Raw genomic sequence first — 15,549 nt, forward strand, 5'->3', positions numbered from 1 at the left:
TTTCAAGTAACCCTGAGAGAACTGTTCGGAGGAGGCAAGGCAGGGAGCCAGGTTATATAGCAGTTTTGCAACAAAGGGCAGGTAGTCTGAACATCAAAAGATTATTGTTAATTAAAGAAAATCAGATATTCCAAGTAAAGGAATTTAGCACTTTTCTGTGTATGGGAAGATGCAAGAGTCTGGGCTCACTGAAATCTTTCCTCTGCTATGCACATCAGCTATCTGGGGGCCTGTGTTTTCACATCCTGAGTTACCTCAGGGCTCACCGTAGGGAGTGAATGCAATCTGATGGCTGCTAGATGGCAGGTATTTTTTCCTTCCTCAGTTCCCTCAGGGCTCACCAGCTCACGACAGTGGGGGCTGCAATTGCTGATGAGTATGACATCCTTTGTTTACTGATATGGTAGGAAATACTCCATTTCTCACCTGGAATCCTAACCCCTAGGCCACCAGGGAACTCCCTGGACAAGTTTCTTCTAACAGTTTCCTCCTGTGGAACCATAACTCCCATTTGTGGAGGGCTTAGTATGTACAGACATTGCACTGAAAGCTTTACAAGCATTTTCACATCTAATTCTTCCTCAAAGCTTACAAGTAAGAACTATTATTCATATTTTTCAGATGAGTGAACAGTCAGAAAGATTAAATAACTTGCACATGCAGCACAGCTAGGAAGCAGCCACGAGATTTGAAACTGGGGATTCTGCCACCTCCAGTGGTTAATGAGTCTCAAAAAAAGAGACACTATGTAAAATGGCTTGCGCCTGGCTTTTTTGCTTTAAGAACCTATCATTTCTCAGTCATCACTTTCTCAGCAAGCTTTCTGTTTTATTTAAAGTTGAACTCCCTTCTTCCATGCTACATTCCCTCCCTCCCCATAGCACTTGGCTCCATCTAACCCACTACATACTGACTTTATTACTATATTTGTCTTCCCCAACTCGAATGTCAACTCCAAGAAAGCAAGGATTTTTGTTTGTTTTGTTCACTGCTGGCTTCTTAGCATTTATAGCTGTGCCTGGCACATACCAGACACTCATTAGATAACTGTCGAAAGAAAGGATGAACGACACGCTTCTAGGAGAATCGAAAATCGCAGCCACAAGCGCGTGCATTGAACCTCGCAGGGACACTTGATACTCCCCTCCCCACACTCCTCTAGGTGAAGGGAAGAGCAGGACAAGCCCCGCCTCTCGCTCCGCCGACAAAGCCGTACAGCAGGCGCAGCGCAGCTGGTGGATTGGATGACAGGGTGGGGCTTCTGCAGTCGCATTTGACTCATCGCTTCCGCCGCGTCGGCGCTCACTGTGCGCGTCACTTCCGGGCGGCGCGGAACGGAATTGCCAAAGGCCTGCCGAGCGACATGCCTAAGTGAGTGGGCCCCTGAATATGGGGGTGTTCGCGGTCTCGATCACTGATTGTGGCCCTGCGGGGGAGCACAGAGCGGGTTCTGGCTCCACGAGCCTCTGGGGGAGCGAGAGGGTCTGGGGAGGAAGGGAGACCCGGATTTCTAGATACCTCTTTACGAGTGTGGAGGTCGACTCTCCGTAAGGCAACCCAAAAGCTTGGCTTGTGTCAGGACGCTCTGTTTGATGTCTTCTCATCGTGAATAGGTCTTTTACTTTATTTTATTTTCTATTTTACCTTCAGTAAACAGCACCTCGGTGGATGGGCATCTATTAACGGGTTGTCATTTTCTCTTTCTCTACTTTTTCTCTTTTCAGGTTTTATTGTGACTACTGCGATACATACCTCACCCATGACTCTGTAAGTAGTGTTTCTTTTCAGCTTCAAAAAACCGTATATGTCTCCCATTTGCAACAACATGGATGGACCTAGAGAGTATTATGCTTAGTGAAATAAGTCAGAGACAAATACTCTGTTATCACGTGTATGTGGAATCTAAAAAAATAAAACAAACGAATGTATATAACAAAACAGAAACAGATTCATTGATTTAGAGAACAAACTAGTGGTTACCAGTGAGGAAAGGGAAGTGGGGAGGGGCAAAATAGAGGTATGGGATTAAGAGGTATAAACTACTGTGTATAAGTAGCTAATTGTACAGCACAGGGGAAATAGCCATTATTTTGTAACTTTAAACGGAGCATAATCTACAAAAATATTGAATCACTGTCTTTTACACCTGAAACTAATATAATATTTGTAAATCAACTATAATTTTAAAAAAATTGATTGTAGTGATGATTGCCCAACTCTGTGAATATACCGAACACCCGTTGAATTGTACACTTAAAATTTGTAAATTGTATTATCTGTGAATTATAGCCCAATAAAGTTATTTTTTTAACAAAAGGAAACCTAAGAAAAGCCTTATATGTAATAAATCAGGCTTTTTTTTTTTGGCTGCACTGTGCAGCTTGTGGGATCTCAGTTCACTGACCAGGGGTTGAACCCAGGCCACAGCAGTGAAAGCCCGGAATCCTAACTGCTAGGCCACCAGGGAACTCCCTAAATTAGATTTAAAAAAAATTTTGTAATTTGTGCATTTCATCTTGCTAAGGTTTAAGGGCTAATGCTTGGAGAAAATACTTTGGGGTGTTTGTTTTTCCACTCTTCCTGTAACTGTCTTCATAATTCAAAGTTACTAGTCTTCCATCAGTCAGTGTTTTCAGTGGAGACCTGAAATAATAAAGCTTTAGCAAGTTTAAAGATGAAAAAAATGTATATGACAAGTAAAAATTCTAGGAAAACGTTCTGAAGTTCAAATATTTCGTTGTGTCAAGGCTCTTAAATGTTTGACTGATTAAATTGGAAAGAAATGCCTAAATTTTAAACCAAATACTTTGATTTGATTAAAAACTGCTTAACAAATAAGAGCGACTAAGATTGAATATTTATTGTATGTCAGGCAGCGTTCCAAATGCTTTCCATGTATGATTTTGTTTAATGCTTATGTTAATCCTATGAGGTTGGTGTTATCTCCCATTTTACAAAGGGGGAAACTGAGGCAGTGTGGATAAATAACTGACTGGATGTTACAAAACCAGTAAGTTGTATAGAGCTGGAAGATGAATCTAGGCAGTCTAACTCCAGAGCTTCTATGCCAGCAGCTCTCAAACTTTTTTTGTTTCATGGTCCCTTTACACTCTTACAAATTACTGGATTATTCAAAAAGAGAAAAAAAGGTGGGTTATATCCATTAAAATTTGCTGTATTTGAAGTTAAAACTTAAGCTTAAAAAATGCTTATTAATTCATTTAAAGGTAATGATAACAGACTTTTTACTTGTCATACAAATAACACTTTAAAAGTGAAAAATAGCTATTTTCCAAAACAAAAAAATTAAGTACGAAGAATGGCATTTTAACATTTTTGGAATCCTGTGTAACATCTGACTTAATGGAAGCTGGCAGATTCTCATCTTCTACTTCAAATCTATTACACTATGTTTTGGTTGAAGTATATGATGAATCCAGCTTCACATGGATATGGGAGTACTTTAATAGCATTTTTAGACAAGCGTGGATATTCTTTATTACTTTATATTATTGCACGAAAACTCAGCACATGGCTAGTTGCAGTGTGGAATCTGAAACGATGTCATACACTCTTTTAACATTAAAATTCACTGGTCTGTCTTTCACTTTGAGTGGTGTCTGTGAGCCATACCTTCAGAATTGCAGCTCTCTACTTTGCTGCCTCTGCAGAGACCTGATGAAATTAGAACTCGATCATGATGTCATCTTGAATAGTAGCTGCAAGAACCTAGCCAATAATTTCTCTGTTGTCACTTCATTTGGAATTCTTTCTAACACATGGTTAGATGTAGTTCAGCATTAATAGATTTGTGGAACATGTAAGTAGGGTGGTTCCTCTTGAAGAAATAATAGTTCTAAATATTATTATAGATTGTCCTGGAGGAGACTCCTCCAGTAAGTTGGTAGTGGTAGTAGCTTGCCTATAAATCCCCCATCTTTCTGTTTTGTTTTGGTTTTGTATCCCTAACCCCTTCTCTAGGTCAAACCCCTAGTCATAATTTTTTGAAGTTGTTAGTATGGGGGGGCTATGCCTTTCTACCCTTTTCCAGTGCTATATTGTCATATACTCACTCATCTTGGTAATGCTAGAATTCAGAGAATGGAAAAGTGTCTCTTTATAATAAATATCTCTTTATGAGAACTGTCAGGAATCCTTGTAATACTGCTGTTCTAACATGATACCTTGTGAAAATAGGAAGTTTCCGTAGTGATTGAAGCAGTCCCTGTGGTGGACTTTGAAATGTATAAAACGTTCAGTATGAATGTATAAAACATTCAGTGCTCTAACTTTTGAGCTTTTGCTGGTTCTTAGGCATGATTTTGTTATTAGGCTTAAGGCATCATTATGGTGTTAGTGTAAGCAGTGGTTGGGTGACAGGGAACAGTATTTTGAGATACAGACTATAAAAAAGACAGTTTTGCTCACACGACGTTGGTCGTATATGCTGCTGCTGAAGCAGTCACGTGAAGAGAGTTAGGAGGGAGGAAGGCAGCTGTGAGGAGCATCTGAATGAGATCTGGATTCCAGGCCTTAGTTTGCTGCTTACCATCTATGTGTTTTGAGACGAGTCTTTAAGCATAAACAGAAGATAATAACCTTGTGATTTTTTTCTTTTTAAGTAGGTAATGGGTTTATTTTCTTATTTTTCTTCTGTGAAAATTCAAATGTCCTGGGGCTTCCCTGGTGGTGCAGTGGTTAAGAATCCACCTGCCAATGCAAGGGACACAGGTTCAAGCCCTGGTCCAGCAGATCCCACATGCTGCGGAAGAACTAAGCCCGTGCATCGCAACTAGTGAGCCTGTGCTCTAGAGCCCGCGAGCCACAACTACTGAACCCATGTGCCTAGAGCCCTTGCTCCACAACAGGAGAAGCCACCGCAGTGAGAAGCCCGCGCACTGCAACGAAGAGTAGCCCCCGCTCACCGCAACAAGAGAAAGCCTGCGCACAGCAGCAAAGACCCAATGCAGCCAAAAATAGATAAATAAATTAAAAAAAATTCAAATGTCCTGCCTGACAATTGAGTTGCGTGCAGTGGATGATTTCTTTTTTTTTTCCGGTAGAACCAAACATTTTATTTTTAAAAATTTTTTAAACTTTTTTTTTTTTAATTGGGGTATAGTTGTTTTATGATGTTGTGTTAGTTCCTACTGTACAGCGAAGTGAAGTAGAGTGGCTATAGAGCAGGTTCTCATGTTATCTATTTTATACATACTAGTGATTAAAAAAAAATTTATTTATTTGGCTTTGCTGGGTCTTGGTTGTGGCATGTGGGATCTTTAGTTGTGGCATGCAAACTCTTAGTTGCGGCATGTGGGATCTACTTCCCTGACCAGGGATCGAACCCAGGCTGCCTGCATTGGGAGTGTGGAGTCTTAACCACTGGACCACCAGGGAAGTCCCAATCACCTTGTGATTTTAATTTTTTTATTAATTAATTAATTTTATTTTTGGCTGCATTGGGTCTTCATTGCTGTGTGCAGGCTTTTGTTCTCTAGTTGTGGTGAGCAGGGCCTACTCTTCGTTCCAGTGCGCAGGCTTCTTGTTGCAGTGGGTTCTCTTGTTGTGGAGCACAAGCTCTAGGCGCACAGGCTTCAGTAGTTGCAGCTTGCGGGCTCAGTAGTTGTGGCTCGCGGGCTCTAGAACACAGGCTCAGTAGTTGTAACGCACCAGCTTAGTTGCTCTGCGGCATGTGGGATCTTCTGGGCCAGGGATGGAACCCATGTCCCCTGCATTGGCAGGTGGATTCTTAACCACTGCACCACCAGGGAAGTCCAACCTTGTGATTTTTAAAATCAATTGTATTGAATTATAATTTATATTCAATTAAATGCACACATTTTAAGTGTACAGTTTGATGACTTGTCAAATGATTACAACTTCATGTATGCATCAAGATATAGAACATTTCCATCACTCCAGAAAGTTCCTTGTGTTTTTTTGCAATCAGTCCCCTGCACCCCTGGCACTGACTGATTTGGTGTTTATGACTAAAGATCATTATTACTGGTTTTAAACTTCATATGAATGGATCCTTATACACTCTGTGTGTATCTGATTTCTTTTGCTCAGCACGTTTTTGAGATTTGTCCGAATCGCACGTATCAGTGATTCGTTCTTTCTGATTAGTATTCCACTGTACCATGCACGTGTGATTTCTATAGAGATTGAGGCACTCCTTGTAAAGTACATAGCATGGTGTCTGACATGTAGTAAGAGTTAAATAAATGTTAACTTAAAAAACCAAAAGGTTAAGTGTGTGGAGTTTATCTTATGTCAGTTTTACCTCAATAAAACTGTTAAAGAAAGAACAAAAGGATTAGTGGGCTAGAGACAAAGGTCTGTGTGTGATTCACATGGAGTCTGTTTTCTAGACCCATCGTCCTTTAAAAGAATATACTCCCATAAACAGTGTTATTTAAATGTATATAAGCTATATTATTTTGCTGTAGAATGGCCTAAGAAAGGGCATTATATGATATTGTTTTCTCGATCAGTGGATTGTAAACTTTTTCTTCAAATGCCAGTTTGTAATTATTTTGGGTTTGTGGACCAAACAGTCTTTGTTGCAACTGCTCAACTCTGCTGTTGTAGAGACAAGACATAGACTATACATAAACAAATGAACACCACTGTGTTCTAGTACTTTTTTTCCACAAAATCAGGTGGGTGACCCATGGGCCATAGTTTTCTGACCCCTGGTTTACATAATAAATACAGTAGGTAAATTACCACAGTACATTGCTGGATAATGTTTTTAAGTGATGCTTTGGCACCAGCTAAGGCTGCTAGAGGTAGCCAGGTTACCTATTAAAAGGTAAGGCTTTAAAAATTTTCTGGTTTTGGATATTTGTTTCTCTGACTGATACAACCTTTTGTTTTACAGCCATCTGTGAGAAAGACACACTGCAGTGGTAGGAAACACAAAGAGAATGTGAAAGACTACTATCAGAAATGGATGGAAGAGCAGGCTCAGAGCCTGATTGACAAAACAAGTGCGTTTCAGTCTCTTGTTCTGATGTGGTAGAATGGTTCCATTCTTTCTCGTCCCTGTCTCTGTTGTTTTTCACAGAAGCAACTCATTCTGAATGATAAATAGGAGTATTCTGATGTGCTGAATCAAAGAAGTGGAAGGTCATTGGTTTCCCAGGGATATAGGAAAACATTAATATTAATTTTTGAGGTTAGAGCAATCAGGTATTGATTAGACTGGGAATTTGGGCAGAGAAGAATGAGTTGCCTAATATTTCACTATTGATGTGGACCAGATTTTGTAGCACATTTATGCAGAACCTCCTTTGTAGTGAGCCATGGTTTTTAGATCTGTTTTCTGGTTGTAATAGGAAAAGATGGGGGTGAGTTTGTAGCTCTCTTTGAAGAGTTTGAGACACTTTTATTCTTTGTTGTCCTGGCAAAGATAACTGGTCACAAAGGAAGTAACTGATGTGACAGAATAGTTTGGGTATATTTTGGACCGCTGCCATACATGCCATACTCTTTTTGTTTAATTAAGAACATTTTTGTTGTTCAGGATAGTTGGGTCCAAGGCACTGACAGAAAGAGATACTGCATTTTTATGTTAGATCATCCTGGTGTATTTGAAACACGGCCTTTCCTGATCGTTCATTGTACCCAGAACTGGCAGGCAAATGTGGACTTTGATTGTGGTGTGATTTTATTTTTTTTTAAAAAAAGCAAAACTATCATGGAAAATTTTAAGCACAATAGAAGGAAAACTTTAGAGAATAAACCTCCCATGGCTGCCACACCCGCATCACTCTGCTGCGGCAGTCTTGTTTCATTTATATTAAAGTTCTCAAACTTAGCACTATTTATATTTGGGGCCTGATAATTCTTTGTTGGGGGCTGTCCTGTGCATTGTAGACTGTTCAGCAACCCTGGCCTATACCTGCTAGATGCCAATAGCAATGCCCAGTTGTGACTAAAAATATCTTCACACATTGCCCGGTGTTCCCAAGGGGACAGAATTGCCCCTTGTTGAGGCAGTCTACTCCCTTTCCCCTCCTGGATTATTAAGGAGCAAATCTCAGACATTGTCTCATTTCATTTGGGAAAAAATATAATGTAATCATTTTCTCCTCTATTTGTAAAGATGTTGGAAGTTTCTTGCATTAGAGGTTAGCAGCATTTTTGTTATTTTTTGTGCTCAGCCGAATAATTTAAGATGAGTAAATGTTTTTGATGGAGGATTTTTAGAGGATAAGAAGCAAGCCCTTGGGGGCTTACCTCATCATGTTCAGGGTTATGTTGATGTTGAGTCCGCTACTTAGCCACTCCCTCTTCAGCCTTTACAGGCTGTCCTACACAACGTGTGGGAGGTGACTTTTGATTGGAAAAGGCTTTTGCTGGGGGATGTGATCCCTTAGAGAGCACAGGCTCTGTTTGGAGGAATATGATAGCTGTTCATAAATCTCTACTCTAGGTCATTTTTTGGATCTGGTTCTCGTGAATTACCAGTGATCTACTTGAGTAATTTGATCTCCTTTGCACTTGTGGGGTTGGAGTGGAATGGGGGAGTGTCTGGGCTGCAGGCTGCACTGAATTGGGAAGGGCTAACAAATTCAGGAATAGAATTTATGAGTGTGTATTTTAGTATTTATGTATGACTCCTTTCCCAAACCAAATATAAACAATCTTCAATTTCTTTTGTTTTCATTTGTGCCTCATATTGTCTGAAAGAAAAATAAAAAGATAATTTTATTGGACATTTTTCAAGATCATCATCTCCTTCGGAGCAGGCTCTTGCTTTGAAATCTTTGTTTCTTTTACATCTCTTACCTCAGTGCATTAGTTTCAAAACAGGTAAACCAAAATGGTATATTGTTTTGATGGAGGCAAGCATATATAGGAAGGATTGAAATTTTACAAAGCCTGGCCTCTGGGCAGTTATCACACATTTTTCAAACAAAACTATGAGCAGCTTGAATTGAGTGTCAACTACATGTACAGATTAAAGATGACTGCTGCTCTTTGGTAAGACATTTATAGGTGGGAGGTTTTCACTCGTAGTTAACTAGTCTCTCACAGTTAATTCATCCATAGGAATGCTGATGAAATAAAAACAGGTTAAAAAACCCAGATCAGTAAACCAATTAATTGCAGTTGTAGCTTGTGAGTACGTAAAGTTGATTTAAAAACTGTGGAGACCATGATGTAGTAATCTTAGATGAATGCTTTTTAGAGTGAAATATGGGACTGTTAAAAATTTAAAAGAAAGTGGTTATTTTAGTAAATAAATGGGTTGCTGAATTCTCATTCACTGTTTGTTGTGTTTTTCCTCACTCTCCAAAGCTGCTGCATTCCAACAAGGAAAGATACCTCCTACTCCATTCTCTGCTCCTCCTCCTGCAGGGGCAATGATTCCACCTCCCCCCAGTCTCCGTAAGTTTATAAAGTTTTTATCTTAAGGGGTGTAACTGGGCAGATTACCCTTGATTTTGTTAGATTATCTCACAGTTGGCTTTCACATGTTCATTAAATGAATACATAGGCAGTAATAGAAAACAACTTCAGTGGTATAATTTCTGAAATATCTTTAGAGTTACCTTCTGATTACCTTATTATTAGGGTATTATATTTGTGACATCTCAAATGGGTCTGAGATAGAGTCAGTGGAAAGCTCAGAATGTACCTGTGATTAGATGAGCTGATGTATAAAGAGGTATTGCTGCTGAGTTGTTTACTGCTATGAATACAACACTGGAGGATTGATGTAGCTGATAAACTCCTCAGTCTCTCTCCCAACCTTGTAACTCATCTAAAACCAATATATATACCTGTGAAAGACAAAAATTGCATAGTTAAAAGAGGAGTGGATCAAAGGACTCTACTCTCTGGGAAGGCTTATTGTTTCTGCATGACAGACAGGAGGACATTGTGCAACTAGGGCATAAGTTCTTTGGCCCTCCTGGAAGGGTTCAGATTAAAATTGAACTCAGAGACCTAAACTCAGTCCTGTAAATTATCATGGATATAAACACAGAGAAGTAGGCTGTTTATAATAGTTGCACACTAATGCAGGTAGACCACTAGTGACCCACCAAACCCTTCTTGGAATCCTGCCATCCTGGGACCTGATCAGGATCACAGGCTTGCTCTCCTACTCTATCCTGACTGGCTAGCACTCAACTGCATTATTTTTAATGGTAGAATAGTCAGTGGTATGAATGTACATGATCAGTCTCACCATTTGCTTATTGTTGGACATCTAAGTTGTTCCAGATTGTTATTGTTCAGGAATATCTGTGCGGAAACATTTTCGTATTTCCAAAGACTCTCTTAAACATAGTTTTGATTGGGAAAAAAAAAAAGATCTGAAATTAGGTACTTGTGGCTTAAGTTCATCAGGGGTATAATACCCTTCTTTTAAAAATTTAAACTGTTGGAATCTTTTTAACCTGGGAAACTTTTTTTTTTTTTTTTTTTTTTTTTTTTTTTGCTGTACGCGGGCCTCTCACTGTTGTGGCCTCTCCCGTTGCGGAGCACAGGCTCTGGACGCACAGGCTCAGCGGCCATGGCTCACGGGCCCAGCCACTCTGCGGCATGTGGGATCTTCCCGGTCTGGGGCATGAACCCGTGTCCCCTGCATCGGCAGGTGGACTCTCAACCACTGCGCCACCAGGGAAGCCCTGGGAAACTTATCTTTATTTTACACTTCTGTCTAGGCAGGCTTGTTCTTGTTTTTTAGTCATAATGTAACTAAAGTTGTGTAGCCCACTGATTTTTGTGAATCTGCTGTTACAAAAGAAGCCATAAGAAGTTACAGAACTATTACAGAATTTGGGCCAGATCATGAGGCCCTATTTCACTGAGAAGAGAAAATGTTAATATATAGGCATATCTCAGCCTCAGGCCCCATTCTTTATTTCAGCGGGTCCTCCTCGCCCTGGGATGATGCCAGCACCCCACATGGGGGGCCCTCCCATGATGCCAATGATGGGCCCTCCTCCTCCTGGGATGATGCCAGTGGGACCTGGTAAGTTTGAATCTCTTTCCTTCTTGGATGCTCCATTGTGTTTTAGCTTTCCATTTAAATAGAATTCTTAATTAGCTGTCTAAATGTATTGCAACAAATTACATTTGGTGAATCTATACTGATAAAAAGAAATACTTGGTTTATCAGTGTAATTGGATGGTATCCAAAGACCTTGTGCAACTGAAAGCAGGATAAGACTGCCTCTTTTTTCCTTCTCCTCTGTCCCTCCTGTTTCCTCACCCCCTCCTGACTTTTGGCCATTTATAATGCGGAGAAGGGTAGATATATATTTGTGCTGCTGCTTTTCTTGGTTTTGATTTGGAGCAGAGCTACCGCCTATTGCTGATTTAATCTTGCAAGTTAACTAGGTTAATTAGTATTTATGAAAAAGACCTTAGGCCTGGTAGTTAGTCTTTTATTCAGGAAGGGGAAAAAACTTATGCCTCAAACATTTTATTTTAACATAAACATAAATGTACATTAATTTGCAGAGTTTTCTGATACATGGTCAGGGCCTTTGCTTTGAGAATGAGTCTACTGACTGGAACACCATATATTTCTTGCATAAACCAGAAAGCCATACTCATAATGTGTCCTTTACCAACTTCAGTTTCATTTTCTTTGAAGTGATTAGAGACCTTGTGAGGCAATTTAGTTTCTATTTTTTATGATCGTTTCGCTTACCAAATTTGTGAGTACTTTTGGGGAATGATTTGCCTGAGACTTTCTTATTATCAGCTTAGTTTTTATAGAAATCGTTCTTTTTCTACATTCTTATTTCATCAGTTTGCAGAATAATTAAATTATGTAATTAGAGTAAATACAACTGACATAAGAAGCCTACAACTCAACTGGTAAGACAAGGTGCAAAGGCATTAGAGTAGCTTCCTGGCCAGAAACATTCAGTATGCTTGCTGTGGGTATCATTTAGGGGTGGGAGAGTTTAGATAAAGAGAATTCGTGCTTTACTGGCTTGTGAATCCAAAACACAATCTAAGTGACTCAGATGTCTTTTGCATTCTTAAATTGGGATCACAGATTCACATCCCTAGAGGGGTTAGGGATGTGAATTGGGGAATGCTTGTCACATGCAAAGAAGCCTTCTAGAACTCAGGGTCAACCTGTGGTTGACATTTGAGAATACAGGCTTAGTGTTGCCAATTTGCCCGAGTATTTTGTTGTTGTTGTTTTTAGCCAGGATAAAATAATAAAATTATGGGATTTGCATTAAAGTAATTGAGTAGCTGGGGGGTGGGTGAGGATAAGATAAAACAAGGTTGCCCTCGGGTGGATAATTGTTTAAGCTGGTTGATGGGTACATGGATGTTCATTATATTCTTTTTTTCTATGCTTGTGTATGTTTGAACATTTCCACAATAAAAAGATGAAAAAAGAAGTCTAGAATTACTTATTAGTAACAAGACATATTAATTGCCAGTGTTGACAACTAATTAAGATTTAAGGCATTATGGAGACCAAAGAAAAAGTTTTCAGGGGCCTCATTTTCAGTCTTTGGTCTAGATCAGTTTCTTCTAAGAAATGCTGAATACAGGTTATGTCATGGAGGGATTTTTTAATAAGATATTTAGAAGTTTTAGTATTTTCTGTTTCTGTTGAAATTCAGTTCTGTATCTGTTGGATTTTGTGTTTTTGCATATCCTTGTGTTTTACTTTTTGTGATAAGGCTATATTCAACTTTAAATATAGTTGTGTTTTACTTTTTGTGATAAGGCTATATTCAACTTTAAATATAGTTTTCTTTTGAAGCATTTATTGCAAGCCTTTAATCAAAATGATTTAGTTGAAAATAAATAATTAGGTAAAATTTGATATTTAAAAAGAAGATATGTAACATGAAAATTATAAGGCGTAGTAATACAATTAATACCATGAACCCACCACCCAGCTGAGGAAGTAGAACATTACCACTCCCGTGAAGCTGCCTGTATTCCTCCCCAACCCTCACCTGTCTGCTTGCCCTCCCTTCCCTGACTCATTTATTTGGCTGGTGTATTGATGGGACACTTAAAAAAAACTCATTAATAGTTTCTGAAATGTATTAGAAAAATCAGATTTGTGTGTGTGTGCTAATTGCTATAAATCACATTATTGCCTATTATTTTTCTTGACTTGAGCTAAGTATGGTTACTAACAGGTTCTCAGCATGGGCCTCCTGCTCACCTTTCCTACAGCTCCGAACAAACGCTTAGTGGTAAGATTGTCCTCCGTGCCTGTGTACATTCATGAAATAGCTCCTGGTTATATGGTGGATAGAACTGATTAAAAGAGCTGACTAACATGTGACTTAGTTGTGAATTTCCCTGAGTGAGAAAAATGGTCAATTTAGGGAACTAGTCCCTGGTGATTTCTGGAAAGCAGTCTATTAATAGTTTCCCCCTTACTATCATTAGATCATGATTCCCATATGGTTCTTGTGTTGACCTTTTTGTTTTTTGTTTGAGAATGTCTCAGTAATTTACAGATGTGATGAATTTGTTGCATTTCTTCTGTCAAGTATGTCTTTTTTCCAGCATTTTGCAGGGGGGGGCTACTTTTTTGTCTTTTATTGAAGTCCCATCAAGCTCTCCTAAGTAGTATTTTTGACTGTCTTTTTTCCTTTTCTTTGTTTTACCTGCAGCTCCTGGAATGAGGCCGCCTATGGGAGGCCACATGCCAATGATGCCTGGGCCCCCAATGATGAGACCTCCTGCCCGTCCCATGATGGTGCCCACCCGGCCAGGAATGACTCGACCAGACAGATAAGGAGATTGGGGAACCTCTTTATATCAGTTTTATATTACTTCACCAGGAGATCATGGTGCTGTGACTCGGGATGTTTTCTAACAGGATGACAAGGAAGACTTGCTCCCCCTTCCTATCAAAGAGTAGTTTTGGAGGGGAGTGGTGGGACAGAAAAAGCAATTTTCATTTGTATTGTGAAATGTGAAAATAAAATTGTCAATTCTTTTAGTTAAAAATGTGTTCCCTTTTTTCTCCCTTCTGTATTCTTTTTGTATTATAAAAGAGAGTCCAGTTGTGTTTCTCTAGCTCATTCTTTCTTCAGCATGCCCTCTGTATGACATTATTTTCCCTTAGCTGTAGAGTGGGTCCCTTTGGGCACCTTGTCTTTATTTAGTAAAGTCCTCTTGTGCAAAAACTGGTAAATCCAACACTTGTGGAGCTTTTGTTGATTAAAATAATAAACAGCACCTGGTTAATTTTTCACATTAATAATACTTTGTGTAGTGAGTGGAAAATTTTAATTCTTTTATGCTAAAGTAGGGAAAAAGGCTTCACGGTGAGCGCATGTAAGCTACAGCAGCAAGAATTGCCTTAACCTCCTTTCACTCAGCTCCTCTTTTTCTTGGACTTCAAATAGTCAGAAAATGTTCTATTAGTAATGAGAAAACTATGCGGATTTTCATGGTGCAGAAGGTGTTTGCAGAATGTTATTTGTTACTAGGCTATAAAAGGAGGATATTTTCAGGGAGGCATCTAGAAAGTAAGCCATCGCCACTGTTCATATTCAGCTCAGTGTAAAATCTAAACTATTTCATACTACAGGTAGGAGTGAAAATTGTATAACCTCTGGGGAGGGCAATTTGGCAGTATCGCTCAGAATTACAATACTTGTATCCTTTGACATAGTGTTTCTATGTCTAGGAATTTATCCTACAGGTAGACTTGCACATGTATGAAATGACTTGTGTACAAGATTATGCATTATAGCAAGAGACTGGAAATCACATAGGTGTCCAGTGAAAGGGGACTGATTTATCAAGTACGTGACATCCACGAAGTGGCATGTACCATGCTTGTTGAAACAGAATAAGGAAGTTCTATACTGATAGGGAAAGAACTCCGAGATACACATTGCCCTGCACTTTGGTTTGTTCACATAACAATGTATTGTTTGCTGCTATCCTTTTGTAAAGGAGATACCTGTATGTGCCTGTGTGTGCTTAAAGGATCTCTGGAAGGACAGATCAGCAGCTGGAGATATTGGTTGCCCATGAAGAGTAAATGGGTGGCTGGGACAGAATAAGGAAGTTCTATACTGATAGGGAAAGAACTCCGAGATACACATTGCCCTGCACTTTGGTTTGTTCACATAATGTATTGTTTGCTGCTATCCTTTTGTAAAGGAGATACCTGTATGTGCCTGTGTGTGCTTAAAGGATCTCTGGAAGGACAGATCAGCAGCTGGAGATATTGGTTGCCCGTGAAGAGTAAATGGGTGGCTGGGGGACAGGGATGAAGGAGAAAGGTTTGCCACCTTTTTCTATCTTTTGGATTTTGAATCATTAGCTATTTAAAAAAAAAAACAAAAGAAGCCACCTTTCCCGTCTGAGGTTATTGTTATAGTGATGGTTAGAGGGTGCCCTAAACCAGCAGTTTACAACCTGGCTTGGTGATCAGAATTATGGAGGACCTTTTCCAAAATAAAGATGCCAGATTTTGATTCTATATATCTGGTTTAGGGTTAGGAAATTTGCATTTTGGGAAAACTCCCTAGGAAATTTTGATTATTATTAGTGGGTTTGGCAAACTCT

General features: G+C 39.4%; 1 protein-coding gene across 1 annotated transcript; it reads left to right on the top strand.

Moving 5' to 3' along the window:
• Positions 1-1,308: 1,308 nt before the first annotated feature.
• On the top strand, positions 1,309-13,974 carry SNRPC (small nuclear ribonucleoprotein polypeptide C). Its single transcript, XM_032650205.1, has 6 exons — positions 1,309-1,371; positions 1,725-1,767; positions 6,887-6,995; positions 9,313-9,402; positions 10,892-10,996; positions 13,635-13,974. The coding sequence occupies exons 1-6, from the start codon at positions 1,364-1,366 to the stop codon at positions 13,757-13,759; spliced, it is 480 nt and encodes a 159-aa protein (XP_032506096.1). The 5' UTR covers positions 1,309-1,363; the 3' UTR covers positions 13,760-13,974.
• The last annotated feature ends 1,575 nt before the right edge of the window (positions 13,975-15,549 follow it).

The sequence above is a fragment of the Phocoena sinus genome, chromosome 11 (genome assembly GCF_008692025.1).
Source record: "Phocoena sinus isolate mPhoSin1 chromosome 11, mPhoSin1.pri, whole genome shotgun sequence".
In the NCBI taxonomy this organism is placed as follows: Eukaryota; Metazoa; Chordata; class Mammalia; order Artiodactyla; family Phocoenidae; genus Phocoena; species Phocoena sinus.

Excerpts from the sequence above, each read along its gene's own strand:
- SNRPC (XM_032650205.1), top strand. Across the intron at positions 1,768-6,886 it reads CATACCTCACCCATGACTCT|CCATCTGTGAGAAAGACACA; the intron begins GTAAGTAGTGTT and ends TTTGTTTTACAG. Across the intron at positions 10,997-13,634 it reads GATGATGCCAGTGGGACCTG|CTCCTGGAATGAGGCCGCCT; the intron begins GTAAGTTTGAAT and ends TTTTACCTGCAG.